Genomic DNA, 26893 nt, shown 5'->3' on the forward strand with positions numbered 1-26893 from the left:
CTTTGTGGACTGTTTTAAGATTGTATGGACTTGATGGTAGGTTACTAAAAGGGGTGAAAAGTTTTTATGTAAATAGTAGAGCGTGTGTAAGAGTGGGAAATGCTGTGAGTGACTGGTTTCCTGTGAGAGTGGGGCTTCGACAGGGATGTGTGATGTCGCCTTGGTTGTTTAATATTTACATGGATGGTGTTGTAAGGGAGGTGAATGCAAGAGTTTTAGGTGGAGGTCTTAGTCTGGTGAATGTTGATGGTGGAGAGTGGAATCTGAAGCAGCTGCTGTTTGCAGATGATACTGCACTGGTGGCTGATTCAAAGGAGAGATTGAGACAGTTGGTAGAGGAGTTTGGAAGGGTGTGTGAAAGGAGGAAATTGAAAGTAAATGAGAATAAGAGTAAAGTGATGAAGTGTACGAGTTTGGTAGATGGTAGGGGAATGAATATAGCTTTGAATGGCAAGTTGCTTGAGGAGGTAGAGTGTTTTAAATATCTAGGGTCACATGTTGCTGTGGATGGAAGAATAGATGCAGAAGTGAAGTTTAGAATAAATGAAGTAGGAAAGGTGCTGGGAGGAATGAAAAAAAAAAGTGTTTAGATGTCATTCACTTAGAATGGATGAAAAGAGAAGAGGGTATGAGGGTGTTGTGGTACCGACTGCGTTATATGGGGCTGAAACATGGAAAATGGGTGTAGCAGAGAGGAAAAGTTTGAATGTAATGGAGATGAGGTGTCTGAGGAGTATGTGTGGAGTGACACTTATGGATCGAGTGCGAAATGATGAAGTGCGAAGGAGAACTGGAGTTGTTCGGGAGATGGCTGGTAGAGTTGAGCAGAGGGTGTTGTGATGGTTTGGGCATATGGAGAGAATGGATAATGAGCGATTGGTGAAAAAGATAACTAGATCTGATGTGAGAGGTGTAAGGCTGAGAGGAAGACCACGAATAGGATGGATGGACAGTGTGAAGAGAGCACTGGATGCGAGAGGGATGTCTGTTGAGCAAGGAAGAGTGGTTGAGCAAGGAAGAGTGGCTGTGCGTGACAGAAATAAATGGAGAGAAATTGTGAATGAATAAGTGATGACGCAGCCGTGAGGGGATATTCTCCTGCATGTGGTCTGATCAGCTAGTCAGGTCATGTGTGGGTAAGGGGATGGGTCTGTTATGATGTGGCAGGGGTAAACCAGCTCTGCTGTTGGGCCCTGCTGCGGATGTCACTGATTGCATTGTGCAGTTGACCCTTGTGCGGTGTGGTGCGGTGAGGATCTGTCCGCTCTCCCCTTGGGGCTAAGATGCGAATGAATGTGTCTGAATGGATGAGTAAATGGGGAGTGTGTCGTCCTGTCTCGGCTACCTCCCTTTCCTTGGGGGAAGCAGGCTAGGTATATAGATAGATAGATCTGTGCCTTTAACTCTAGCTTCCTTTCTGGTCGTTCTGTAGCCAGTGTTGTAGATGGCCATCGTTCTTCTCATCTATCAATAGTGGTGTTCCTCATGGCTCTGTCCTATCACCAACTCTCTTCCATTTATTCATCAATGACCTTCTAAGCTGTACATCTAACCCTGTCCACTCGTACACTGATGACTCCACTCTTCACCTTTCCATTCGGTTCCCGCAATGTCCATCTCAACAGTTACTTCAGCAAACAAGGGATGAAGCTATGGCACACCTAATTCTGACGTGTGGTAAAGATCTTGTTGTTTTTAATGCATCATAGACTCAGTTCTTACACCTATCAACCTGACAAAATCTTGCATAGATGTACCCACTAATGTTTAACAATATTCAGCTTAATCCTGCATCATCCTTGAACATGCTTGGGGTTTCATTTACTCAGGACTTATCTTGGAAAGATCATATTACATCTCTTGTAAAATCTGCTTCCAAGAGATTAGGTGTGCTAAACCAACTCCATTCCTTCTTTACCCTTGCACAATTGTTGACTCTATATACGGGTTTTATCCGCCCCTGTGTGGAGTACAACTTCCATGTGTGGGGAGGTTCCCCACAAACAGGCCTTCTCAATAGGGCAGAGTCAAAGTTTTTTTGTCTCATTAACTATCCTCTTCTTACTGGTTCCCTTCAACCTCTGTCTCTTCACCGCACTGTTGCATCTTTATCTCGTTTCTGTCGCTACATCAATGGTCACTGCTCCTCTGAACTGTCTACTTACATTCCTCCACCTCTTCAATGGGCATGTAGCACCTGTCTAGCAGCAAACTCTCATCCCTTTTCTGTCCATTTCTCTAATGCAAGAGTTAACCATTACTCCCAGTCCTTCATTTATGCAACAGGTCAACTCTGGAACTGTCTTTCTCTGTCTGTATTTCCTGCTTCCTACGATCTCCAGTCCTTCAAACGCAGTGTGTCCAGGCATCTTTAAATGAACAGATCTTGAATTTGCCCCTTTCTTGTATTTTGTTTTTCTCTTGGAAGGAACAGTTATTGCAGGCTCATGGCCTTTGGTTCCTTTTTCCTAGCATTAAAAAAGAAAAAATAATAACATTTGCCGGTCAGTCTTCGAACATCAGAAACTTCACAGTTACACTCTTTATCTAGTACATGCACAATCTACCCACACCCCACACATTACAGATACACATAGCTTCCTATGCAGATGACATAACACTTACACGTACGCACCAAAAAGCAAACATAGCTGCACACATCCTCCCACCTTACCTCAACACACTACATAAATGGTTCACCACAAACAGACTCAAAATAGCACCAGCCAAATCTACAGTGACCATTCTCACAAACTGGACAGCAGAACATAGTCACATTCCACACCTCACCATGAACAACACTCTCCAACCACACACACACACACACACACACACACACACACACACACTGAAGGAGACAAGTGGGTAGAAGAAATTGAGGAAGTAAGGAGGATAGGGCCTTATAAGAAAGGGGAAACAAGACCAATGAGAGTCAGGTTTACATCAGAAAGTGTAATAAATGAGATACTTAAAGTGACCTGGAAATTAAGCAAAGGTGGTGGGGATGGAAAATATTATAATAAGAAAAGATCTGAATGAAGAAGAAAGAGAGGTTTTAAAATCATTAAAGGAAGAAGCAAAGGAAAAAAATGATAAGAGGACAGAGGAAGAATGTAATACTTTTTTTTGGAGAGTATTGGATATGAAAGTAAGGAAGTGGTATTTAAGGAAATAGAAGTGAAGGAAACTAAGGGGGATGGCTGTGAAAGATCAGAAGTTGAGGAAGTGGTACGGACAGAGAGTAGGAGAGAAGAGGGTGTTAAAAACGTCAAAAATAATTTGAAGGTGATATATACTAATGTTGATGGTTTCATATCGACAAGGATCGAAATTAACAGTTTCTTGAGAGAACATGAACCTGATGTCATGTGCTTTGTAGAGACCAAATTAAGAGAAGATATTGATGTTCATTTGGGAGATGGTAAATAGAAACTGTGAAGAAAAGACAGAAAAGAAAAAATGGGAGGAGGAGTGATGATAGCAGTGAAGAACAACATAAATGTAGATACTGTGGAAATGGGAGAAGGCGGGACTGAAGTGATATATATGAAATTAGAAACTGGAGAGAATGTAAGAGAGATATGGCAGTAGTGTATGTTCCCCCAAAGACGAGAGCATGGAAGGATGACGAATACCATGAGATGTTGTCAGATATGGCAAGCTATTTGCAAAAAATAATTGAGAAAAGCAATAATATAATTTTGGTGGGTGACTTTAACTGTAAAGAGGTGAACTGGGAGGAATGGTACTCGGGAGGCGACGAGGATTCGTGGGGCACTATGTTATTAAATATAATAATGAATAATGTGATGACGCAATGGGTCAAAGAAGAGACACGGTTTCGAGGTGAGGACACACCAGCAAGGTTAGATTTACTGTTCACCAAAGAACCCAATGTAATAGAATCATTGAAATATCTCTGTCCTTTAGGAAAAAGTGATCATGTGGTCATTGAGTTCCAGATGTTTTTTTTTTTTTTTTAATGCGAGGAAGAAGGAACCAAAGGCCATGAGCCCGCAGTAACAGTTCCCTCCAAGAGAAAAACAAAATACAACAGAGAGCCAAATTCAAGATCCGATCATATTGAGATGCCTGGACACACTGCGTTTGAAAGACTGGAGATCATAGGCAGCAGGAAATCCAGACAGAGGGAGACAGTTCCAGAGCTGACCTGTTGCATAAATGAAAGACTGGGAGTAACGGTTAACTCTTGCATTAGAGAGTTGGACATAAAAGGGATGAGAGTTTGCTGCCAGACGGGTGCTACGCGCCCGTCGTTGAGGTGGAGGAATGCAAGCAGACAGTTCAGAGGAGCAGTGACCATTAAAGTAGTGATAGAAAAGAGATAAAGATGCAACGGTGCGGCGAAGAGACAGAGGTTGAAGGGAGTCAGTAAGAGGAGGAGAGTTAATGAGACGAAAAGCCTTACTCCACCCTATTGAGAAGAGCTGTATGTGGGGAGCCTCCCCACACATGAGAGTTCTACTCCACACAGGGGCGGATAAAACCTCTGTATAGAGTCAACAATTGTGCAGGGGTAAAGAAAGAGCGGAGTCGGCTTAGCACACCCAGTCTCTTGGAAGCAGATTTTACAAGAGATGTGATATGATCTTTCCAAGATAAGTCCCGAGTAAATGAAACCCCAAGCATGTTCAATGATGATGCAGGATTAAGCTGAATATTATTAAACATTAGTGGGTATACCTGTGGAAGATTTTGTCGGGTTGATAGGTGTAAGAATTGAGTCTTAGATGCATTAAAAACAACAAGATTATTTTTACCCCAGTCAGAGATACGAGCCAAGTCAGACATCAGGTGTGCCATAGCCTCATCCCTTGTTTGTTGAAGTAACTGTTGAGATGGGCGTTGCGGGAACCGAATGGAAAGGTGAAGGGTGGAGTCATCAGCGTATGAGTGGATAGGGTTAGATGTACAGCTGAGAAGATCATTGATGAATAAAAGGAAGAGTGTTGGTGATAGGACAGAGCCCTGAGGAACACCACTGTTGATAGATCTAGGAGAAGAACGATGGCCGTCTACAACAGCGGCTATAGAACGACCAGAAAGGAAGTTAGCGATAATGCACAGATAGAAGGATAGAAACCGTAGGAGGGCAGTTTGGAAATTAAAGATTTATGCCAGACTCGATCGAAACCCTTTGAGATGTCAAGTGCAGTGGTAAAGCTTTCGCCAAAGTCCCGAAAGGAGGATGACCAGGAGTCTGAAAGGTAGGTGAGAAGATTGCCAGTGGAGCGTCCCTGACGGAACCCGTACTGACGATCGGAAAGAAGGTTGTGATAGGAAAGATGCCTTAAAATTTTTCTATTGACAATTGACTCGAAAATTTATGAAATACAGGACGTTAAAGGAATTGGACGATAGTTGGAGGGTTGGGAGTGGTCACCCTTCTTTGGGACTGGCTGAATGAGAGCAAACTTCCAGCAAGAAGGAAAGGTACAAGTTGACAGACAAAGGCGAAAGAGTTTGCCTAGGCCGGGTGTTATCACAGAAACACAGTTCTTGAGAACAACAGGAGGGACCCCAACAGGCCCATATGCCTTGTTAGTACTGAGGCCAGTGATGGCAGAAAATACATCAACTGAAGAAATTTTAATGTCAGCCATGAGGAAGTCAGAGGGGGGAAGTGATGGAGGAACAGCACCGGAATCGTCTAAGGTGGAATTGGAGGAGAAAGTCTGTGCGAAGAGATCTGCTTTATCAGTAGAAGAAATAGCAACAGAACCATCAGAGTAGAAAAGAGGAGGGAAGGATGATAAGGTAAAGTTGTTAGAAAGATTTTTGGCAAGCTGCCAGAAGGAGCGGGAAGAATTTGAGTTGGAGAGTTGAGAGCATTTAGTATGGATGAAATTATTTTTAGTAAAGCGAAGAACAGACTTAGCACGATTCCGGGCAGAAACATAAAGATGATGTGATTCAGGGGTGGGTTGGCTGCCATACCTTTTGTAGGCCCTCTCCTTGTTGCGGACAGCATTAGAACAAGCGTGATTAAACCAAGGCTTTCTTGCGTTAGTCAAAGGATATGAGAAAGGAATGTATGCTTCCATGCCCGAGAGAATAACCTCCGTAATGCGCAGGGCACACTCAGATGGCTCCCGGCCATGGAAGCAATAATCATTCCAGGGAAAATCAAAGAAGTACTGCCTGAGGGCCTCTCAGTCCGCTGCTCCAAAATGCCACAGACAACGTTTCCCTGGAGGGTCCACAGGCCGTACCGGAGTGATAGGACAGGTTAAGGTAATAAGGTTGTGATCGGAGGAGCCCAACGGAGAGAAAAGATTAACAGAGTAAGCAGAAGGATTAGTTGTGAGGAAGAGGTCAAGTATGTTGGAGCTCTCTCCAAGGCGGTCAGGGATACGGGTAGGGTGCTGTACAAGCTGCTCTAGGTAATTAAGGATAGAAAAGATGTAGGCTTGTTCACCAGGTGGATCCGTGAAAGGAGAGGAGAGCCAAAGGTGGTGGTGAACATTGAAATCTTCTAGAATGGAGTTTTCAGAGAAAGGAGAAATGGAAAGAATGTGTTCCATCGTAGAAGTAAGATAGTCGAAGAATTTTCGATAGTGGAATTAGGGGATAAGTAAACAGCACAGATATATTTAGTCAGAGAATGACAGGAAATCCGAAGCCAGAGTGTAGAGAATTCAGAAGAATCGAGTTCAGGAACACGAGAGCAAGATAAGTCGTTGCGTATATATACACAACAGCCACCTTTGGCTTTGAAATGAGTATAGAGAAAGTAGGAGGATAGAGAAAAAGGTTTGCTGTCAGTTGCCTCAGACAGCTTAGTCTCCGTTAGAAAAAGAAGGTGAGGTTTAAAGGAGGAAAGGTGGTGCTCAACAGAGCAAAAGTTAGAGGAAAGGCCGCGAATGTTGCAGAAATGAAGAAGAAGAGAGTCAGAGAGTGGTTCCAGGCACCTCGAGTCGTCACCGGGAGAGGGACGGATGGTGGGGGCATTTATGGTCCCCCCCCTGGGGACTCCGAGGCTTGGTGAAGAGACGCCATTTTTTTTTTTTTTTTTTTTTTTTTTTTTTTTTTTTTGAATAGGAAGTGTAGTGTGTACTCTGCATGTAGTTTGGTGTAGATAGAGAAATTTGTACTGGAGAGCATGCTGGCCTACTCTCTGTGTAACTGAGACACTGAAAAAGTTCAGTAAAGGGGGATGGTCAGGAACTAGTCCTGAGAACTGATGAAATGGGAGCTCCAGCACTCCCTGTCATCAGCTTTCCAACCACCTCGGGAGTACTGCCCTGCTCGACTGGTGCTACAGTCTACTCCTCTCAATAGGAAATGTCGAGCCAAGAGACAAGCTTCATAGACAGGAAAGATACAACTTAGGGAAAGCAAATTTTACAGGATTGAGAAACTTTTTTGAAAATAAGGATTGGAGAAAATTCAGAGAAACAAGAGAGATACAGAGGAAGTGGGATATCTTTCTAGACCTCTATAATTTGGGAGTGGAAAAATTTGTACCAATAGTAAGAGGGAAAGAAAACAGGAAAAAGGAGTGGTTTAATAGAAGGTGTATGATAGCAAAAAAAGAGAGAGATAAGGCATGGAACAATTGGAGAAAGAGAGGTAAGAACAGAACAAAGGAAGAATATAAAAGAACAAGAAATGAATACACAAGAATACGTAGAGAAGAAGAAAGGAATTTTGAAAAAGGTATAATAGACAAATGCAAGGATGAACCCAAACTGTTTTATAGATTTGTTAATGGCAAACTGAAACAAAAGGAAGGAATCACCAAACTGAAAGTAGAAGGAGAGGTCTTTAAGGATGCGGCAATGCAAGCAGAAATAATGAACAAACGTTTCCAGTCAGTTTTCACTAAAGAAAAGGAGCTTGTGGAAGGGGAGGGAGTGATTAGAAATGTTCCGGTGATAAAAGACATAAAAGTGGAGGTACAGGAAGTGTATAAATTACTGGAAACTCAGGATGTAAGGAAAGCCCCAGGACCTGATGGAATTTCTAATTGGGTACTGAAGGAATGCAGAGAACAACTGGCGGATAAAATTCACAGTTCAATCGTATGCTCACTGGAAGAGGGGAAAGTGCCACAAGAATGGAAGAAGGCAAATGTGGTACCAATTTACAAGGGAGGAAACAGGGAAGAACCCCTGAATTATAGACCAGTGTCTGTAACCAGCATGGTCGCAAAATTGTGTGAGAGAATCCTGAAAGACAGATGGATAAAATACCTGGAAGAGATGAATATTTTTTCTGAATGTCAGATTGGATTCAGAAGTGGAAGGTCATGTGTTTCTAACTTGTTGAGCTTTTACTCAAGAGCGATAGACGTGGTGCAGGAGAGAGATGGTTGGGTGGATTGTGTGTACTTAGACTTAGAGAAGGCCTTTGACAAGGTACCTCATAAGAGACTAATGTGGAAACTAGAATATATAGGAGGACTGAAGGGGAAACTTCTGGAATGGATGAGAGACTTTTTGAGAGACAGACAAATGAGGACAGTAATAAAGGATAGGATATTTGGATGGAGGGAAGTAACAAGTGGAGTCCCTCAAGGCTCGGTGTTGGCGCCAGTAATGTTCCTGATTTACGTAAATGATATGGTAGATGGAGTGAACAGTTATGCAAGTCTGTTTGCTGATGATGTAAAGATCTTGAGGAAGGTTGAGGTTGAGGAGGATTGTAAAATACTGCAGGAGGATTTGGATAGGATACACAATTGGAGCCGGACGTGGGATATGAAATTTAATGTAAAGAAATGTAAAATATTGGAAATGGGTAAAAGTACCAGGAGGCCATCACTGAATTATTTGTTGGGTAATGAATTAATCACAAAAATGAGAGAAGAGAAATATTTGGGAGCGCTGGTCCAAGATAGTTTGTCACCAGAAAAACATATTAACAAGATAGTTGGAGAGACTTATAAACTCTTGAGTAACATAAGAGTTGCATTTCATTATATGGATGAGGAGATGATGAAAAAATTGATAGTGGCCAAGATCCGCCCCAGGTTAGAATATGCAGCGGTAGTGTGGTCCCCACACAAAAAGAAAGATATAAACAAGATTGAGAGAATACAAGGAACAGCAACCAAGATGGTCCCCAGTCTGACAGACCTGTCATACAGAGAGAGGCTGGAAAAACTGGATTTGCCTTCCTTAGAGGAAAGGAGAAAGATGGGAGACATGATTGCAGTGTTCAGGACTATGGTGGGAGTAGATAAAATTAACAAAAATGATCTGTTTGTATGGGATAAGAGAGCAACAAGAGGACACGGAATGAAATTGAAAAAGTCAAGCTGCTTGAAGGATATCAAGAAATATAGCTTTCCTTACAGAAGTATAGACTTATGGAATAGCCTGGACAAAGAGATCGTCCAGTCTAAAAACTTAAACGAGTTTAAAGCTAAATTCAGCTTACTGAGAAACAGCGATGGAAACCCACGAGCATAGTACATTCCGTGTATATCACAGTTAAGTATATTAGGTTAATACTTAAATATTTGGAACGACTTAGACAAAGAGGTGGTGCATGAGAAAAACATTCATGTGTGTAAAGGTAGACTTGATAAATGTGGATATGGAGACAGGACAACATGAGCATTGCTCAATTCTTGTATACTACAAATAGGTAAATGCAAATAGATAAATACACACACACACACAAAATCCTTGGTGTAACATACAATACATCAGTGTCATTTAAACAACACTTCACAAACATTAAAGATAAATTAAAACTTAGAGTCAGTGCCTTGAGGTCTCCTGCCCATACAACATTTGGACACAACAAAGAAACCACCACCACAGTATACAAACAATATATACATTCAGTGATCAATTATGCAAGCCCTGCTTGGGCCCCTAACCTCACTAAAATAGACTACAACACTACAGACCATACAGATCAAGGCTGTGAAAATAATCACAGGCTGCACAGCTACTACACCCAGAGACCAGCTACATCAAGAAGCCAAAGTCCTCAGAGTCAAGGATCATCTACAGATGAGAGGCACCCAAATTCTCGCTGCAGCCTCCACAAACCCACAACATCCACACACACCAAGGAACATTAAAACAACACCCAGCATGCAATATCATACACAATTACTGTCATCTGTCTAACCCTTGCTCGCCTCAGACCAGCTCCCATAAGCATATCCATACTTAAATCACTCACCGCTCCATTCAGTCACTTAAAGACAACACACAGCTGCATGCACTGCCTCCTGATATCCACCCTTCTGAATCCTATCTCCCTTGTGAGGACTGGGTCCACCTGGCCAGGCTGAGATGTGGGCACCATCCAGCTCTCTTAAGTTATCAGAAGAGGCTGAATGGCTCCGTTGCTGATGCCTGTCCAAGATGTAACACAGCACCCCATAATATTAAGCACATTGTGGAAGACTGCATTGCACACAATCACCTTTGCCAACAACACAACATACACTCCTTGAGAGCTCTGTGGGAAAGCTCAGTCTCGGTCGTGGCCGTCCTTAGGGACTCGGGGCTGTTCGGGCAGACTGCCTAGGGAACAGAGCAACAGCAACTACTACCACTGCAATAAAGGGCTCAGAATTAATCTCTGATGCACAACAGCATTCCTGGAAAACTCATCCCTAAAACCTGTTCACTTTTACCTGGATTTGAGCACCCAGATACATAGCCATACCACTCCAATCAACCATTCCTCAATCCCAGACTTTCTCATTGTCCACCTCACCACCTCCCTGGGCACTATGTCATAGGCTTTCTCCAAATCAATAAAAACAAAGTATAGCTCTTTCTTCTATCTATCTATCTATCTATTGCCAGACGCCTCGATCCCGTTTGGGGTGGCCACAAACAAATCGCCTCCAAGTCGCCCTGTCCCCCGCCATTTCACTGCCCTGCTCCCAACTCACCCCCCCCCTCTCTCATATACCTCTCCACCCCATCCCTCCATCTCATCCTCGGCCTCCCCCTCTCTCTTCCCCCATCCACCTCACTCACATACACTCTCTTCGTCAGTCTTTCACCCTCCATCCTCTCCACATGGCCAAACCACCTCAGTGTGTTCCTCATAACGCTTCCTATCACATCCACATCCACACCACAACGCTCCTTTATATCCTCATTCGTCAGCCTGTCTCTCCACTCTTTCTTCATGCCTGTATATTTTTCGTGATGCTGTCAGACAGTGAGTAATGCATTAGTGGTTTTGGCATAAACCCAAGTTACGTATTGCCAGTATTTACTCTTTCTGGTATCATATCCTCAAGGATTCTCTCCATTACCTTCATTATCTTTTTCAGAAGTTTTAAGTCTCTGTAATTACCTTGTTTCAAGACATCACCCTTGTCCTTAAATACATTTACAATCATGCTCTTCAGTAAGTCATCTGAACAACACACATACAAAAAATTTTTCAGATCAGTAACGTGCTCCTGTATCTGCGAAGGCCTTCAGTATCTCAGCAGACACACCTGTCGATTTCCCGAGTTGCAATGTGCCTGCTTGCGGTTTCAACATCAACCAAAGGCCAAGGGCTAAATACTGGATCTGTTGTTACCAAAGCTTCCCTCTCAGTCAGACCTCTTATTCATCAACCAGTTATAATGGTTTTTCCAGGCATCCATAATATCCTCACTGCCCATCACTAGCCTTCCTTTATCATCCTTCACACACGCTGCCCAACTATGGTAATCCCATTTTCTCTTATCATTTGAGCCACCTTGGCCCATGACTTCCAGGTGTCATGTATAGATGACCGCCTGGAGACGTCTGGGTAGCATGTATACATGATCTAGTGTTTCGCAGCATTGTTTGAGTGTTTCATGGGTAATTACCACCACAGGCAAACATTGGCAACCCTCCTGCTTGGATCCCAGTCACGCTTCAGTTACCTGCATACCTGCGGCATGAATAGACCTACACAAAAAGTTTTCCCTGTGTCCGGTGAGATGTCAGCCAGCCTGCCTCAAAGTTGTTGCCATAATGACCACACTCCCCTGCTCACACCACTGCACACTCACACCACATTTCTCAAAGCCTGTACAGAAATGGTGTTTGTGGCTGATTGCAGTTTTCTGAGTGTGTGTGTGTGTGTGTGTGTGTGTGTGTGTGTGTGTGTGTGTGTGTTTTTTTGTAGAGGGGTAATATTAGCCTTACTTGTGCCACACATAGGGATACAGCCACAATAAACATGGAAAGTTACCCCACTTCCAACGGCTGTCTCTCTGACGCTACTCACTTCCAGGACAGTCTGAGGCCATCAGCTTGAAGTCAGAGGATTGGTAAGTATTATGACAGTTTTTTATTTTTGGCTAAGCACTACCTGAGATATTATGCTTATTAAAGAGGGTGATTTTCCAGAAATCCCCAGCCAGGGGAAGGGTCGGTGGAAATAAACGCCGGATGCCCTGGGTTAAATATCACATTCATCATTTCAGAACTAGCCAGTCCAGTATATCCAGGAAAAGTCTCTAAAACTCAGATTTTGCCCTGTATACCTTCTTTCTGGTTCTTCACTTAGCAGCCATGTATTTGCCTTTGTTATCACTGCTTTTCCCTTTGCTGACAAGTTTTCTTTTCTCTTTAAGTACAACTTCTACACCCTCATCCAACCACTACATTAGCTTGTGTCGTGGTGTTCCCCTTGTCCATCCACACACACAGAATCAGTAACTCCCAAGAGTTACATCTTGAGAGAGCTGTACTGCTCAATAACTCGTGTGTATGACTCCCTGTTAACCCACCACAGTTAATCCCCCAATAGAAGGCATCCCTTGCTGTTTTGTTTTCAACTTCCATATTTTCCTCCTGGATACATAGGTCCTTTTCTTCATTACCCAATGCTTTTATATTATGTCACATGTTGGTAGCAGTAGTAGTAGTTGTTCCCTAGGCAGTCTGGCTGAACAGCACCAGGTCCCTAAGGAAGGCCATGGCTGAGACCAGGCTTTCCCACAGAGCTCTCAAGGCGTGTATGTTGTGTTGTTGGCGTAGGCGATTGTGTGCAGTGCAGTCTTCCATAATGTGCTTAATAGTATGGGGTGCTGAGTTACATTTTGGACAGGCATCAGCGATGGAGTCATCCAGCCTCTTCTGGTAACTTAAGAGGGCTGGATGATGCCCACATCTCAGCCTGGCCAGGTGGACCCTGTCCTCACAAGGGAGGTAGGATTCAGAAGGGTGGATATCAGAGGGGTGGATATCAGGAGGCAGTGCATGCAGCTGTGTGTTGTCTTTAAGTGACTGAATGGAGCAGTGAGTGATTTGAGTATGGATGTGCATCTGGAAGCTGGTCTGAGGCGGGCAAAGGGGGTGAGATGAAAGTATTTGTGTATAATATTGTGTGCTGGGTGTTGTTTTGATGTTCCTTGGTGTGTGAATGTTGCTTATTTTGTCTGGTCTACAGGCAGATGATTGCTTAAGGTTGCTGATGATGTGCTTCGTCTGGTTGTAAGTGAAAGGTGCAAAGTCTGCGTCTGTGGGGAACTGTCTCCTACGTTGGATGGTACGTCGGTCGTCGTGATGGGGTTTTAGATGGGTGACTTGTGAAAAGTGATTGATGAGAGTGTTTGCCTGTTGTTTGTTTGAAGGTATGGTGTCTTTTGTTTTGATGGCAGTGTGTGATTGTGAAGTGTTGCTGTTGGAGAGTGTGATGCTGTTTAGTGTTTTGTAGAGTTTGCCTGTGTTTGTTTTGTGGTCAAGTGTTTGGAGATAATTATTCCTGTTTAGTGTTTGCTGTTCTGATATTTTATTGTTTATTTGAGTGTTGAGTTCTTTAATTTTTTTGTACAGTGTCTTGTACATGAGGTGTTGGGGAGTGTCGTAGTGTGTCCCGTTGATTGATGAGGCCTTGAATTTCTGGTGTGAAGTTGGGGTTGTGTCTCTTTCTGTGCCGCTAGGGATGTGTCTTTTGTCTGCATTTTGTATAATTGAATTGAAAGTGTGCACAACGGTGTTGATGTCTGTGGTGGATGTACTGTTTAATGTTTCAAAGTGTTGTTGTGTTTCAGTTGTGAAGGCCTCCCAGTTGGCTCTCTTATAATTATTAGTGTATGTGTGTCTATGGCCAGCTGGGGTGATTCTGGTATTGGTAGTGATGATGATTGGGAGGTGATCAGATCCAAGGGCTTTGACCACTCTCCAGGATGTAGTGGGGGCAAGGTTTGGGGAGCAGAAGGTGATGTCTGGGGATGATGGAAGGAAGAGGGCTTGGTGTGGGATATGGGTATGTTGGTTGAGATTATTCAGTATGAAAAGATGATCTGTTTGGGATTGTCGTACCAGCCCTCTGTCTGTGTCAGGGTTGTTGATATGCCAGGCCGACACTTTGGCATTGAAATCACCACCCAGGATGATGTTGGGTATGTTAGTGATGTGGTGTATTTGTGGAGAGTAATTGTGTGGTACTGTCGGGGACAACTGGGGGGGAATGTATGTGTTGGCAATAGTTAAATGTAATTTGTTACCAGTGCATACTTTAATTGATTGTATTTCTGTTGTGGTGTTATGTGGGGAGGAGAAGTGACTTTGTGTGTGCACAGGTATCTGAAAAGTTGATGGATTTGTGTATCAGGGTGATGAGTCCACTGCCAATGCCGTCGGCCCAGTCTTGTGGAATGGTGGTGAAGTTGTAAAATGTGGGTGTTTTTTGTGTTCTGTGCAGTTTCGTTTTTTATTAGATGGCAATGTGTATCTTTTGTTGTTTGATGAATTGTGTGAGTTCTTGTTTTTTGGTGTTTATGCCATCTGTGTTTAATTGAACGATGTTTATGTTGTGTGTGTGATGTGTGTTGGCTGCTGCAGCATGGGGGGGAGGAGGTGGTGTGGTTGGAGGGAAAGGGGTAGAAGGTTGTGTTGGAGGTAAGGGTTGGGGTGGATTAGGATGGGTTGGAATGGGATGGGTTGGCCGATTGGATGCTGTGGGAAGGATCGGTGGATTAGGCTGAGGAGGTGTGGAGGAAGTAGAAGTGGGGCTGGTAGGGGGGTTGATGGGTGGGGGAAAGGAGCATAAGGAGCAGGTCCAGATGTTTGTGTAATGTTTTCTGGATGCAAGTGTTGTGCAGGTGTAATGGGTCTGGTTCTTGCAGGAATTGCACTGAACTGAACCCTTTGTCTGTCGGCTCGACATGGTAGATTTTGACCATGTTGGACATATGTATTGTTGGTGGGTCCTGGAGTGCTGTCAGTGTCCCCGGCCAGAAGAATTAATCAAGAAATGACCACCGAGGAGTCATTTCTCGGTGTAGAAAAAATTGTGTTGTTGTGTGTGTTGTGCTGAGAGATGTGGTATTTGCCCGGGCAATCGAAGCCACTCCCAGGTTCTCGGGACCCGAGAACCTGGGGCCTTAGAACCTGTCACGTGTTGGTTATTTATGTTACATAAATATAATTGCCTAATTCCATTTTCGTGGCTAATTACACATTTACTGTACACAAAGTTATGCAATGCGACTGCCTTCACCATTCCATTGTTGCTTCACTAGCACAGTGTATGGCATTAAAGATATATTTTTTGTTTATGGAAGTGGGAATTTATGGTGCCAACACTCCAACATTACCATAATTATCTAAATAATAACACCAAGCAACATTTGACATTCTGTTGTACAGACATTTTGAGTGTTTTGTTTTATTTAGTTTTGTTTATAAAGACTCCAACATGCTTGTATGTGTCACCCTTGGTCACCTGATGGCAGCTGTCTGTGCTGCTTGAACTCTGGCAGCCTTCCTATTCAGTTCCTTATCCCTGAGGTCTCACTCTATGACCTCGTCCTGGAGTGCAACATGCTTTACAGAAACACCCTACAAATATGTTAAACTATGTAGTTTTGTTGTATTCATGCAGTTTGTGACTGCAGCAGTGAACCATACTTACCATGAGGTTGTGCCAGATTTGATTTGTTAATATTATAGTTTGTTGTAAAATCAAATTTTTTTTGCCTGGTAACATTATTGTCATATTACTAAATTATTTACAGTACTGTACTGTACTGGTATGTTGATAATGAGTGCAGCTATGTTTTCATTCATCATCATCATCTAATCCTGTGTTATCCCATGAGGAGCTTAGGAGCCTGGAGTTACGAAAGTTGGTCCTGACATTTAAGATGGGAGTGACCAACCTCACTCATCCTTGAGTGGCATTACTTGAGCAGTAAACCCCAACCACCCCTTGGATATAAACCTGCACAGGCTCAATCCGATTGGAGTGCCTTATTTACCCACTAAACCACCAGATGCCATAATTTGGTTATATGGTTACCACCCAGTGTAGTAAATGGTTTCCTGGTGTACAGGAAACCATTTGGCTTGTCACTTAATGTAGAGTCACCCATAGACAGAAGGAAGAGGAAAGAATGAAGGAAAGAAAGACAGAAGAGGAAGAATGGAAAGAAGGAAGGAAGAGAGGAAGGGGCAGGCACCCGAGAGGAGCACTACATTTACAGCCTGTATAGATGAAAATCATATAACCATTTTTTACTAAAATATATGTATTTTTCTTTTACCACCAGCAACATTGCTGGAGATTTTGCAGCACCATGAGGAACAGGTAGCAGGGAATGAGATCCTTCTACCCTCTGACTGTAGTCAGCAGGAAGCAGTGTTAGTGTATGCCATGCGGAGAATCTGTGGGGCTGAACTGCAGTCCACGTCACTCAGAACCCTTGGACTCACACATGGCAAATGTATGATGAGGTAAGATCTGAGAACTGTTGTGTTTGAGGTAATTAGAAAGAGATGAAACAGTTAATTAGTGAGTAGAGTAGGAGGAAGGAATTGCTAAAAGTGTAATATGAGAGAGAGAGAGAGAGAGAGAGAGAGAGAGAGAGAGAGAGAGAGAGAGAGAGAGAGAGAATGTTGGTTGAGTGGGAAAATGAAGAATGAGAAACAGAGTTGGCTTGCAATAGTATAGTTGTTGTTGTTGTTGCTTGACCTCTGTCTGTTTAATCAAGCAGACCTGTTAACTGCAGGTAAGCAACTGCCCCATGGGGTTATCCCATGGGTTCCAGACTTTGTTGATATATCGGTAGCGAGGCGGCCTGCAGTCCTAATGGACCCAGGATCGAATCCCGGCTGGGGCAGGGAACAGTTCAATGATTTGAATTTCCTTAAAAACAGACTTTCCTAATCTACCAGATGACCCGCCGACATGTCGTAAAAGTACCCCCGCTAATACCAGTACACCAGTCCTGTATGAGACAGCCCTAGCATGTATTCAGTATGGACGGTGGGTGTTAGCGCCGAAGTGGTGACATGTGGAGATGTAGGAGGACTACTGGGCCTTGGGATAGGTGACAGCCCCCAAGAAATAGGCCCTGAGCCTTTGCCCAGAGTCGGACACGTAAAAAAAAAAAAAAAAAAAAAAATCTGGTATGTTGTGTGGGTCTGTTGTACAAGCTGGAGACATGTTATCTGTGATCCCACCCAACCCAAATCTAAGATGATAGCATAAGAGGACTGGGTGATGTCCTGCTCTAAACCTAGCTAGGCAAACTTGATCATCTCTATTTAAGAACACCTTTGATGGGTGGATGTCAAGAGGGAAGGCTTGTAGAATGGTGTTCTGAACAAGTTGTATTGCCCTGTGCGTGAAATTAATATCTATCTATCTATCTATTGCCAGACGCCTCAATCCCGTTTGGGGTGGCCACAAACAAATCGCCTCCAAGTCGCCCTGTCCCCCGCCATTTCACTCCCCTGCTCCCAACTCACACCCCCCTCTCTCATATACCTCTCCACCCCATCTCTCCATCTCATCCTCGGCCTCCCCCTCCCTCTTTCCCCCTCCACCTCACTCACATACACTCTCTTCGTCAGTCTTTCACCTTCCATCCTCTCCACATGGCCAAACCACCTCAGTGTGTTCCTCATAACACTTCCTATCACATCCAGATCAACACCACAACGCTCCTTTATATCCTCATTCTTCAGCCTGTCTCTCCACGTGACTCCACAGGCTCCTCTTAAATAACTCATTTCCACGGCTCTCACTCTTGACTTGTGTCCTTCCAACAACGTCCAAGCTTCACTTCCGTACGTTAGAGTTGGTATCACAATACTGTCATGTAGTAACTTTTTCACTTCCATGCTCACTTCCCTGTTTCTTATCACTGCTTTCAAAGAACCAGCAACCTTTCTTCCCTGCTGTACCCTTTCAAGCACTTCACCCTCCAAACCTCCATCCTTACTCATCACACTACCCAAGTACTTAAACGTACTCACATTTTCCAATTAATATGTATGTGCTTATTGCTGGAGTCGCGACACATGACTCTGAGGTTGTCATTATCATATCCTGGCAACCTACCCATCAGCTGTGCTTCCCATTTCCTGTATAATATGATACGTGTGTGGTTCGTGTATAATAATATTCGTGTGGTAACAAGGAGGCATACTTGGCTGCCTAGCGTAGGGCTAGAAGAGAGGTATACAGGGCAAAGTCTGAGTCACAGAGGCTTTTACTTGATAACCTAAACCGTGTGGAAAGGAAAAATATGATACTTTAATGTGGCAAGTCAGGTGAAGAGGGATAATCAGGATATTGTAGGTGAGCAGTGTGTGAAGAATGATGAAGGAAGGGTACTGGTGAGCAGTGGGGATATTAAAGATGCATGGAGAGAACATAATAGGGGGTTGTTGAATGAGGAGTTTGACTTTGACAGGGAAGGTTTGGAGCCAGTAGATCCAGCGTTTGGCCCTTGGCCTTTTGATCGACACTGCTACTGTGAGTGAGACAATAGGCAGGATGAAGATGGGGAAGGCAGCAGATGTTTCTGGGTTGACTGCCGAAATGTTGAAGGCCTCAGGAGATACAGGGGTGAGGTTAGTCAGTGACCTGATAAATATGATTATATATGAGTGTGTTGTCCCAGATGATTGGCTGAAGAGTATAATTGTAAATGTGTACAAGGGGAAGGGTGATGTCTTGAAAAGAGGGAATGATATATGTATAAAGTTTTTAGATCAGATAATAAAGGTAATGGAGAGAGTTCTAGAAGGTATGATTAGAGACAGAGTGAATATTAATGAAATGCAGTCTGGGTTTATGCCAGGGGACCACCGATGCCATATTCATTGTTCAATAGCTGCAGGAAAAATTTATAGGAAAGAAGAGGGAACTGTACTTTGTTTTTGTTGATTTGGAAAAGGCCATTGGCAGAGTCCCTAGAGAAGTGATGAAGTGGGCAATGTGAAAGCTGGGGTTGGAGGAGTGGGAGGTTAGGGTGGTTATGGCCATGTATGTGGGTGCTCACACCCAGGTAAGAGTGAATGAAGATTTGAGTGATGAGTTTTCCATAAATGTTGGTGTGCATCAAGGGTTGTTTTTGAGTCCTTCATTGTTTATCATGGTACTTGAAGCCCTCTCAGGTGACTTTAGAAATGGACTCCCATGGGAGATGTTGTATGCTGATCATTTGGTGTTGACTGCAGAGAATGAAAGGGAGGTAGAGGAAAGATTTAGGAAGTGGAGGATGGTATGGGGCACAAGGGCTTAGGAGTAAATGCAGATAAAGCAAAAGTGATGATATCTAGGATTGGTGGCAGTACTGTCAAAGACAAGGGAGAGTGGCCATGTGCAATTTGTCACAAGGGCATGGGAAGTAATTCCATCTTGTGCAGTGTTTGTGATAAATGGATGCACAAGAGATGTAGCGGTATTGGAGGTAGACTGTGAGATAACACTTATTTTATATATGCGGCGTGTCTGGGAGAGCAGGTGGAGATTGTCAGGCATGAAAGGACTGAACTTGCTGGTGATTCACTTGAGTGTGTGGAAGAGTTTTGTTATTTGGGAGACATATTATGTGCTGGAGGTGGGGCTGGAGCTAGCTCTGTGGCTAGGGTGAGAAGTGTTTGGAAGAAGTTCAGGGAGCTGTTGCCTCTCCTGACATTGAGAGGACTCATTCTATGTGCTAAGGGGTCTTTGAATGCACCATGTGTTAGGAGTGTAATACTGTATGATAGTGAGACCTGGGCAGTAAAGGAAGAGCATATTCGCAGGCTGAAATGTACAGGAATGACAATGAATAGATGGATGTGCAGTGCATCCCTGTGTGCAAGGCCTGGGGGGGCTGGGTTTATGATGGAAGAGTTGAGGGATAAGATGGGATTCAAGTGTATTGGTATTGCGATGAGGAGAGGTAAAAGTTGAGAGATAGGATGGGATTCGAGTGTATTGGTATTGTGATTAGGAGAGGTAGATTGAGATGGTTTAGGCATGTGGAGAGAACGGGGGATGATAATTGGGTGCAGAAAGTAAGAAGCGTTAATATTGGGCGTGGGGTTGCGAGGGGTAGGCCGGGAAAGACATGGGACGAGATCATTAAGTTTGACCTCATGGTTAAGGGACTGAACAGGGAGGCTGCCATAGATCGAGCAGCATAGAGAACCACCATTAGGTGACCAAGGTCGACGTATGCAAGCATCTTGGAGCTTTCAAAAATGACAATTTATAATAATGTGATTCGTGTATAATATGATACAAAATCGGACGCACTGTTGACAGGTAAGCTGCCAGGGTACGATAATAACAACCTCAGAGTCATATGTCGCGACTATACAGTAGTGTTGGAATGCCTGGAGGTGAGATATTGTAGAGAGTTTGATGATGTTTATGTAGTCATTGTTTTCTTATGCTTAGATGTGTTGTGTGTGTCCGTCATGTAAGTGGTGTTGTGTATTGGCACAGGCTGCTGCATAGAATTGTGTGCCCCTCATATCAAGGTAGTCTCTGATAGAGAGGACTGTAATTTCAGAGTGTGGGTTGTTATAGAGGTTCTTTAGTCTTTTTATCTGACCAGACTTATCAACCTTAGGTAAGCAGCTGCCCATTCATGGCTGTCCCATGCAGTGATCTGATGTTTCCTTGTAGGGAGGGGAATTGAATGGGAGTATCATATCCTTTGGGATATAAGAGGCATTATTTTTTCTCTACAAAATACATTGAAAAGTCCCCATGCATCTTCAAAGATGAATGTCAAGAGGTTAGACTAGAGTTAGCTTTGGCTGTATTAAAAGCAGTCACTTATAAAGGTAGTTATTTAATAAACTGCCATTCAGTGGTAAGGTATTAAAAAAAGAAAGAAAAAAAAGGTTATTTAAACTATCTATCTATCTATTCCCAGATGCCATAATCCCATAAGGGGTGGCCATTTGACTTTGAATTATTTGTTTTACGGGGAGGGGCACTAACCCTCCGCCAACCCATTTGTGACTTGTTAAATTTTGAAAAATAAGGTACACTTGAATGTAGACTCAGAAGATTCAGGACAAACTTCAAGGACGGCCACAACTCCTGTGTTTACCTACTGGCACTGCTGCCACCTGATGTCTGCTGGTGAATGTAAGTGGAAGTCCTCAGTGCAAGCATGGATTTTTAAGATGAACAAGTGTTTGCAACTTTTTTTTGGCTTTTATTTTTGTGATTTTATACTTTCTTTGCATGAATCATGCTGATACTTTACATTCAATTAAGTGACTTCAGGACAAACCCAACTCTGTGTTTACATACTGACAATGGTGCCAACTTGTGACTGCTCATGAGTATAACTGAAATTCCTCAGTGCAAATATGGATTTTTATGATGAACAAGTGTTTGTAACTTTCTGTTGGCCTTTATTTTTTGTGATTTTGTATTCACATTGCATGAGTCATGCAGATACTTTACATGAAATCAAGTGACTTGAGGACAAACCTGACTGTTTGTGTTCGTATGCTTCATTTCTGTGAGGCTTTTTTAAACAAGTCAAGACCAGTCAGAGTTTTCTGGACCTACTTGATGCTTGCGAGAATGGATTTTAAACAAGTACCATTCTTAATGTGCTTCTATTGGCCGGAGGATCGAGTGGGCGGAGCCACGGCGGAATCAGTTGAGTTATGTAAACAGAAAATGGGATGATCATAAATCAACTTAGCTATAAATTGCATCATTTTTAGTGTACGCAGTAGCTGTTTCTGTGTCAGATAAAAAGAAAATATGACAGATCGCCAGTTTGTCGCTATTACACCAGTGTGTCGCTGTTAGAATCATGACAGTGAGTTCTCATTACACTTTTTTTTTTTTAATGCCATGTCTCCTTTTGTCAGTATGGGCTAAGGTGTTGCCCTAGGGTAGAGGACTTAGGTTTTTGGAGCATGTAGCACATTATGACCGGATGCCCTTCGTGATGTCTACCAATGACCCTTGGGTGGACATGAACCTTTGAACCTTCGGTCAGAATGCTCAAACCCACTGAGCCACGGTGCTACAACCAGCTAGGCGACAGGAGAGCGCTACCTCTCTTTGCATGGCAGCATACCTGGGCGCGATGCAAACACACAGCTCTTAGGTCTTAAGTCAGGTGCTCTACCACTGAGCTACCATCGTTTTCGTTTTCGTTTGCTTTCGTTTTTAAAGGCTCCAACATGCTTGCATCCGTCGGCCTTGGTCACCTAATGGCGGCTGTCCATGCTGCACGATCCATTGCAGCCTCCCTGTTCAGTCCCTTAACCCTGAGGTAATACTTAATGACCTCGTCCCATGTCTTTCTCGGTCTACCCCTCGAAACCCCACCCCCAATATTAACACTTCTCACCTTCCTCACCCAATTATCATCCCCCATCCTCTCCACATGTGCAAACCATCTCAATCTACCTCTCCTCATCACAATACCAATACACTCCAGTCCCATCCTACCTCTCAACTCTTCCATCGTGAACCCAGCCCCCCCAGACCTTGCGCGCAGGGATGCACTACACATCCACCTAATCATTGTCATTTCTGTACGTCTGAGACGGCGAATATCCTCCTCCTCCACTGCCCAGGTCTCACTACCGTACAGCATTACACTCCTAACACATGCTGCATACAAAGACCCCTTAGCACATAGGGAGAGTCCTCTCAGTGTCAGGAGAGGCAAGAGCTCCCTGAACTTCTTCCAACCTCTTCTCACCCTAGTCACAGAGGTAGCTCCAGCCCCACCTCCAGCACACAACATGTCTCCTAAATAACAAAACTCTTCCACACACTCAAGAGATTCACCTGCAAGTTCAATTCTTTCACGTCTGACAATCTCCACCTGCTCTTCCTGACACGCTGTACACATAAAATCAGCATTATCTCGCAGTCTACCTCTGATACCACTACATCTCTTATGCACCCATTTATCACAAACACCGCACAAAATGGAATTACTTCCCACGCCCTCATGGCAAACTGCACATGGCCACTCTCCCTTGTCTTTGACAGTAATGCCACTAACCCTAGATATCATCACTTTTGTTTTATCTGCATTTACCCTTAAGCCCTTGTGCCCTATACCATCTCTCCACTTCCTAAACCTTTCCTCTGCCTCCCTTTCATTCTCTGCAATCAACACCAAATCATCAGCATACAACAACTCCCACGGGAGTCCGTTTCTAAAGTCACGTGAAAGGGTTTCAAGTACCATGGTAAACAACATGGGACTCAAGACTGACCCCTGATGCACACCAACATTCACGGAAAACCCATCACTCAAATTTCCATTCACTCTTACATGGGTGTGAGCACCCACATACATATCCATAACCACCCTAACCAGCCACTCCTCCAAGCCAAGCTTTCTCATTTCCCACTTCACCACCTCTGTAGGGACTCTGTCAAAGGCCTTTTCCAAATCAACAAAAACGCAATAAAGATCCCTTCTCCTACCAATATATTTTTCCTGAAGCTGTCGAACAATGAAAATGGCATCAGTGGTCCCCCTACCTGGCATAAACCCAAACTGCATCTCATCAATATTCACTCTTTCTCTAATCATACCTTCTAAAACTCTCTCCATTACCTTCATTATCTGATCTAAAAGCTTTGTACCTCTATAATTTCCTGTTTCTAGGGCATCACCCTTTCCTTTATACACATTTACAATTACACTCTTCAGCCAATCATCTGGGACAACACACTCATAAATAATCCTTTTAATCAGGTAAATAATCCTATTAATCAGGTCAGTGACTAACTTCACCCCTATATCGCCTGAGGCCTTCAACATTTCGGCAGTCAACCCAGACACACCTGCTGCCTTCCCCACCTTCATCCTGCCTATTGCCTCACTCACAGTAGCAGCATCAATCAAAGGCCAAGGGCCAGACACTGGATCTGCCGGCTCCAAACCTTCTGTGTCCTAGTCAAACTCCTCATTCAACAACCAGTTATAATGCTCTCTCCATGCATCTTTAATATCCTCACTGTTCACCAGTACCCTTCCTTCATCATTCTTCACACACTGCTCACCTATAATATCCCGATTATCCCTCTTCACCTGACCTGCCACCCTAAATATCATATTTTTCCTTTCTCCATGATTTAGGTTATCAAGTAAAAGTCTTGTGACTCAGACTTTGCCTTGTATACCTCTCGTCTAGCCCTATGCTTGGCAGCCAAATATTCCTCTTTGCTACCACCCTTCTTCCATTCTTGAAAAAGCCTTCTTTTCTCCTTAACTGCAGCTTCTACACCCTCATCTCACCAGCAAGTTACTTTATGTCTTGGTGGGCCTCTTGTCCAACCACATGTTACATCAGTAACTCTCAAGAGATTGTTCTTGAGGGCTCTGTACTGTTCATTAACGCCTCTGTCTACAGCTCCCTGTTCAGCCACCACTCTCCTCAACTAACTAAAGAAGGCATCCCTTACTACTTGGTTTTTCAGCTTCCCTTTTTTCCTCCTAGGTACATAAGTCCTCTTTTTCATCACTTGCTCTTTAAGCACCAAATCACAAATCAGTAGTTTGTGCTGCTGCACACACTCCTCACTTCCTATAACTTTAACATCCCTCACTAACCTCCTATTGGCCCTCCTAACCAGAAAATAATCTATCTGACTGCTATTTCCCCCAGACTCATATGTAATTAACCTACTGTCTCTTTTCCTAAAATATGTGTTGCACACAATCATGTCCGTTGCCTTCCCAAACTCGAGTATCCTTTCCCCTTCTGCATTCCTTATACCATACGCACATCCCCCATGCATTCCTTCATAACCTTGTGCTGCTTCACCTACATGACCATTTAAGTCCCCTCCCAAAACCACTATCTCATCATCCTGCATACATGTATTAAATCATCCCAAAATTTATCTTTCTCTGCTTCATCCAATCCTGCCTGTGGAGCATATGCCGATATAATCACAGCTATCCTTCTACCGAACAGAATTTTCACTACCAATATCCTATTGCTTACTCTCATAACATTCATAACATATTCCACCCATTTCTCCGCAACCATCACACCAACACCTCCATATCCATCTGCCTCCCCTTTGCCAAAACAACTTATAGCAACAGTCCTTCCCAACAATCTTTCTGGCTGATCCACCCCTGTACCGGACTTCCTGCAAACACGCCACATCCACCCACCTCCTACTGAATGCCTCAACAACTTCCCCCACTCTTCCTCTCAAACTTCCCACATTCCATGAACCCACTCTCATCCCCGTGGGTGATTTACTGTTTTCAGGCTTGCTTTGAAACTTTTTCTTGTGTTTTGTCATATTCAGTATTAATAAAGGGGGGACAGACATACCACAGGCCCCACTCACTGCACAATCCCGTGTCCAGGCAATGGATCTGGGACCCCTAGCCCACCTGCTTACCAGTGGCTGTGGTAGTGGCCTCGGGGCACCCTGCCAGGACAGCTGCAGGGACACCCTCCAAGCGCGCCTTGGCACTGCAACTATCCTGCCATTATACACTCACTGATAGGGCGGCCACCTGGGGCGCTACTCCCAAGTTCGGGCCCCTCTCTATTGGGCGGAAGCGGCAGCCTGGGAACTGCAATGCCCTGTACCCTCTAGCACAGGCATGAGCCCCATCTCGCCCTGGACCCACGATCTATGCCGGCGGAACCCCTGTCACGCCTTCCCCCAGAAGTCCACCACTAGGTAGCGGGGGCAAAGTTTTCTGGCCGCATGCCCTTGCTGGCGTCAACCCCTGTAATGTAGTGGGATACGTTGTGTGAAATGTAAAGTGCATGTGGTGCAGTGCATAGGATAGTTCGCGGAAATGTTTGGGAGAATTTGCTGGTCTACTTTCCATGTTACTGTCACACTGAAAAGGTCAGCAAAGGGGGATGGTTAGATAGCTAGTGAAACAGGAGCTCCAGCTCTCCCTATCACCAGCATTCCCATTCCCCTCGGGAGTACCACCCTGTTCGGCCTGTGCTACGGCCTCCTCCTAATGATATAGGGAACGGAAATTTGCGGCCTGAGAATCGATCTCAAGTTTTTCTAATTGCGAACTGAATGCTAACCAGTGCACCACCGGCTCCCCTAAAATAGTATGGTTTCTGTCCCACAAATCCAACTCAGCTCACAGCTGCTTATCATTCAAAAGGGAACCAGCTTTTTAACCCGGAGCCCAGAACACACGCATTTCTATGTCTGACACTCAAAGCCACGAATCCAGCCTTGAACTCACTTAAAGCCTCAACACACATCTGTCTTCGTAATCATGAAGTGAAATAAGAGCATACAACTTCAGCTAAAAGAGAAGTAATAACTGGTGGCAAAGGATGCAGTACTCACCCTTAAAGAATTATTACTAGACAGTAATGTAAGTGCCATCATTACCGTATAACAATCCATAGAGACAACGAAATTTACATTTCTCTCCAGACGGTATTATCTCAATAATTCGGCCATAACTGATCATCTTTTTTAGTTTAGGTTTAAGCATGCATTCATTTCAAGTAGCACGTACATTTATATCACCATCCGATGTCACAGTTGGCTGTTATTTTTGCAAAAATTATGCCAACGGCCATGCAACGTTGAGTACACCGCTTCCCGTCCGATCAGCAAAGTTAAGCAACGTTGGGTCTGGTTAGTACTTGGTTGGGTGACCGCCTGGGAACACCAGATGCCGTTGGCATAACGTTCTCCCTATGCGCCAAGTGGG

At 43.9% G+C, this 26893-nt stretch overlaps 1 protein-coding gene and 1 non-coding gene across 2 annotated transcripts in view; both read left to right on the forward strand.

The window, feature by feature from the left end:
- LOC145394188 (tether containing UBX domain for GLUT4) overlaps positions 1 to 26893 on the forward strand; it is a 673993-nt gene that overhangs the window by 161931 nt on the left and 485169 nt on the right. Inside the window, exon 4 of the mRNA XM_080268173.1 lies at positions 16490 to 16673. Within this exon, the coding sequence (XP_080124299.1) occupies positions 16490 to 16673 (184 nt within the window). The remainder of the gene's footprint in view (positions 1 to 16489; positions 16674 to 26893) is intronic.
- LOC145394318 (5S ribosomal RNA) lies at positions 26748 to 26866 on the forward strand. Its single transcript, XR_013896391.1, has one exon. It is a non-coding gene; the product is annotated as a 5S ribosomal RNA (ribosomal RNA).

Source organism: Coenobita brevimanus, chromosome 26 (genome assembly GCF_032717465.1).
Source record: "Coenobita brevimanus isolate Jiangsu-jjx chromosome 26, ASM3271746v2, whole genome shotgun sequence".
Lineage (NCBI taxonomy): Eukaryota > Metazoa > Arthropoda > Malacostraca > Decapoda > Coenobitidae > Coenobita > Coenobita brevimanus.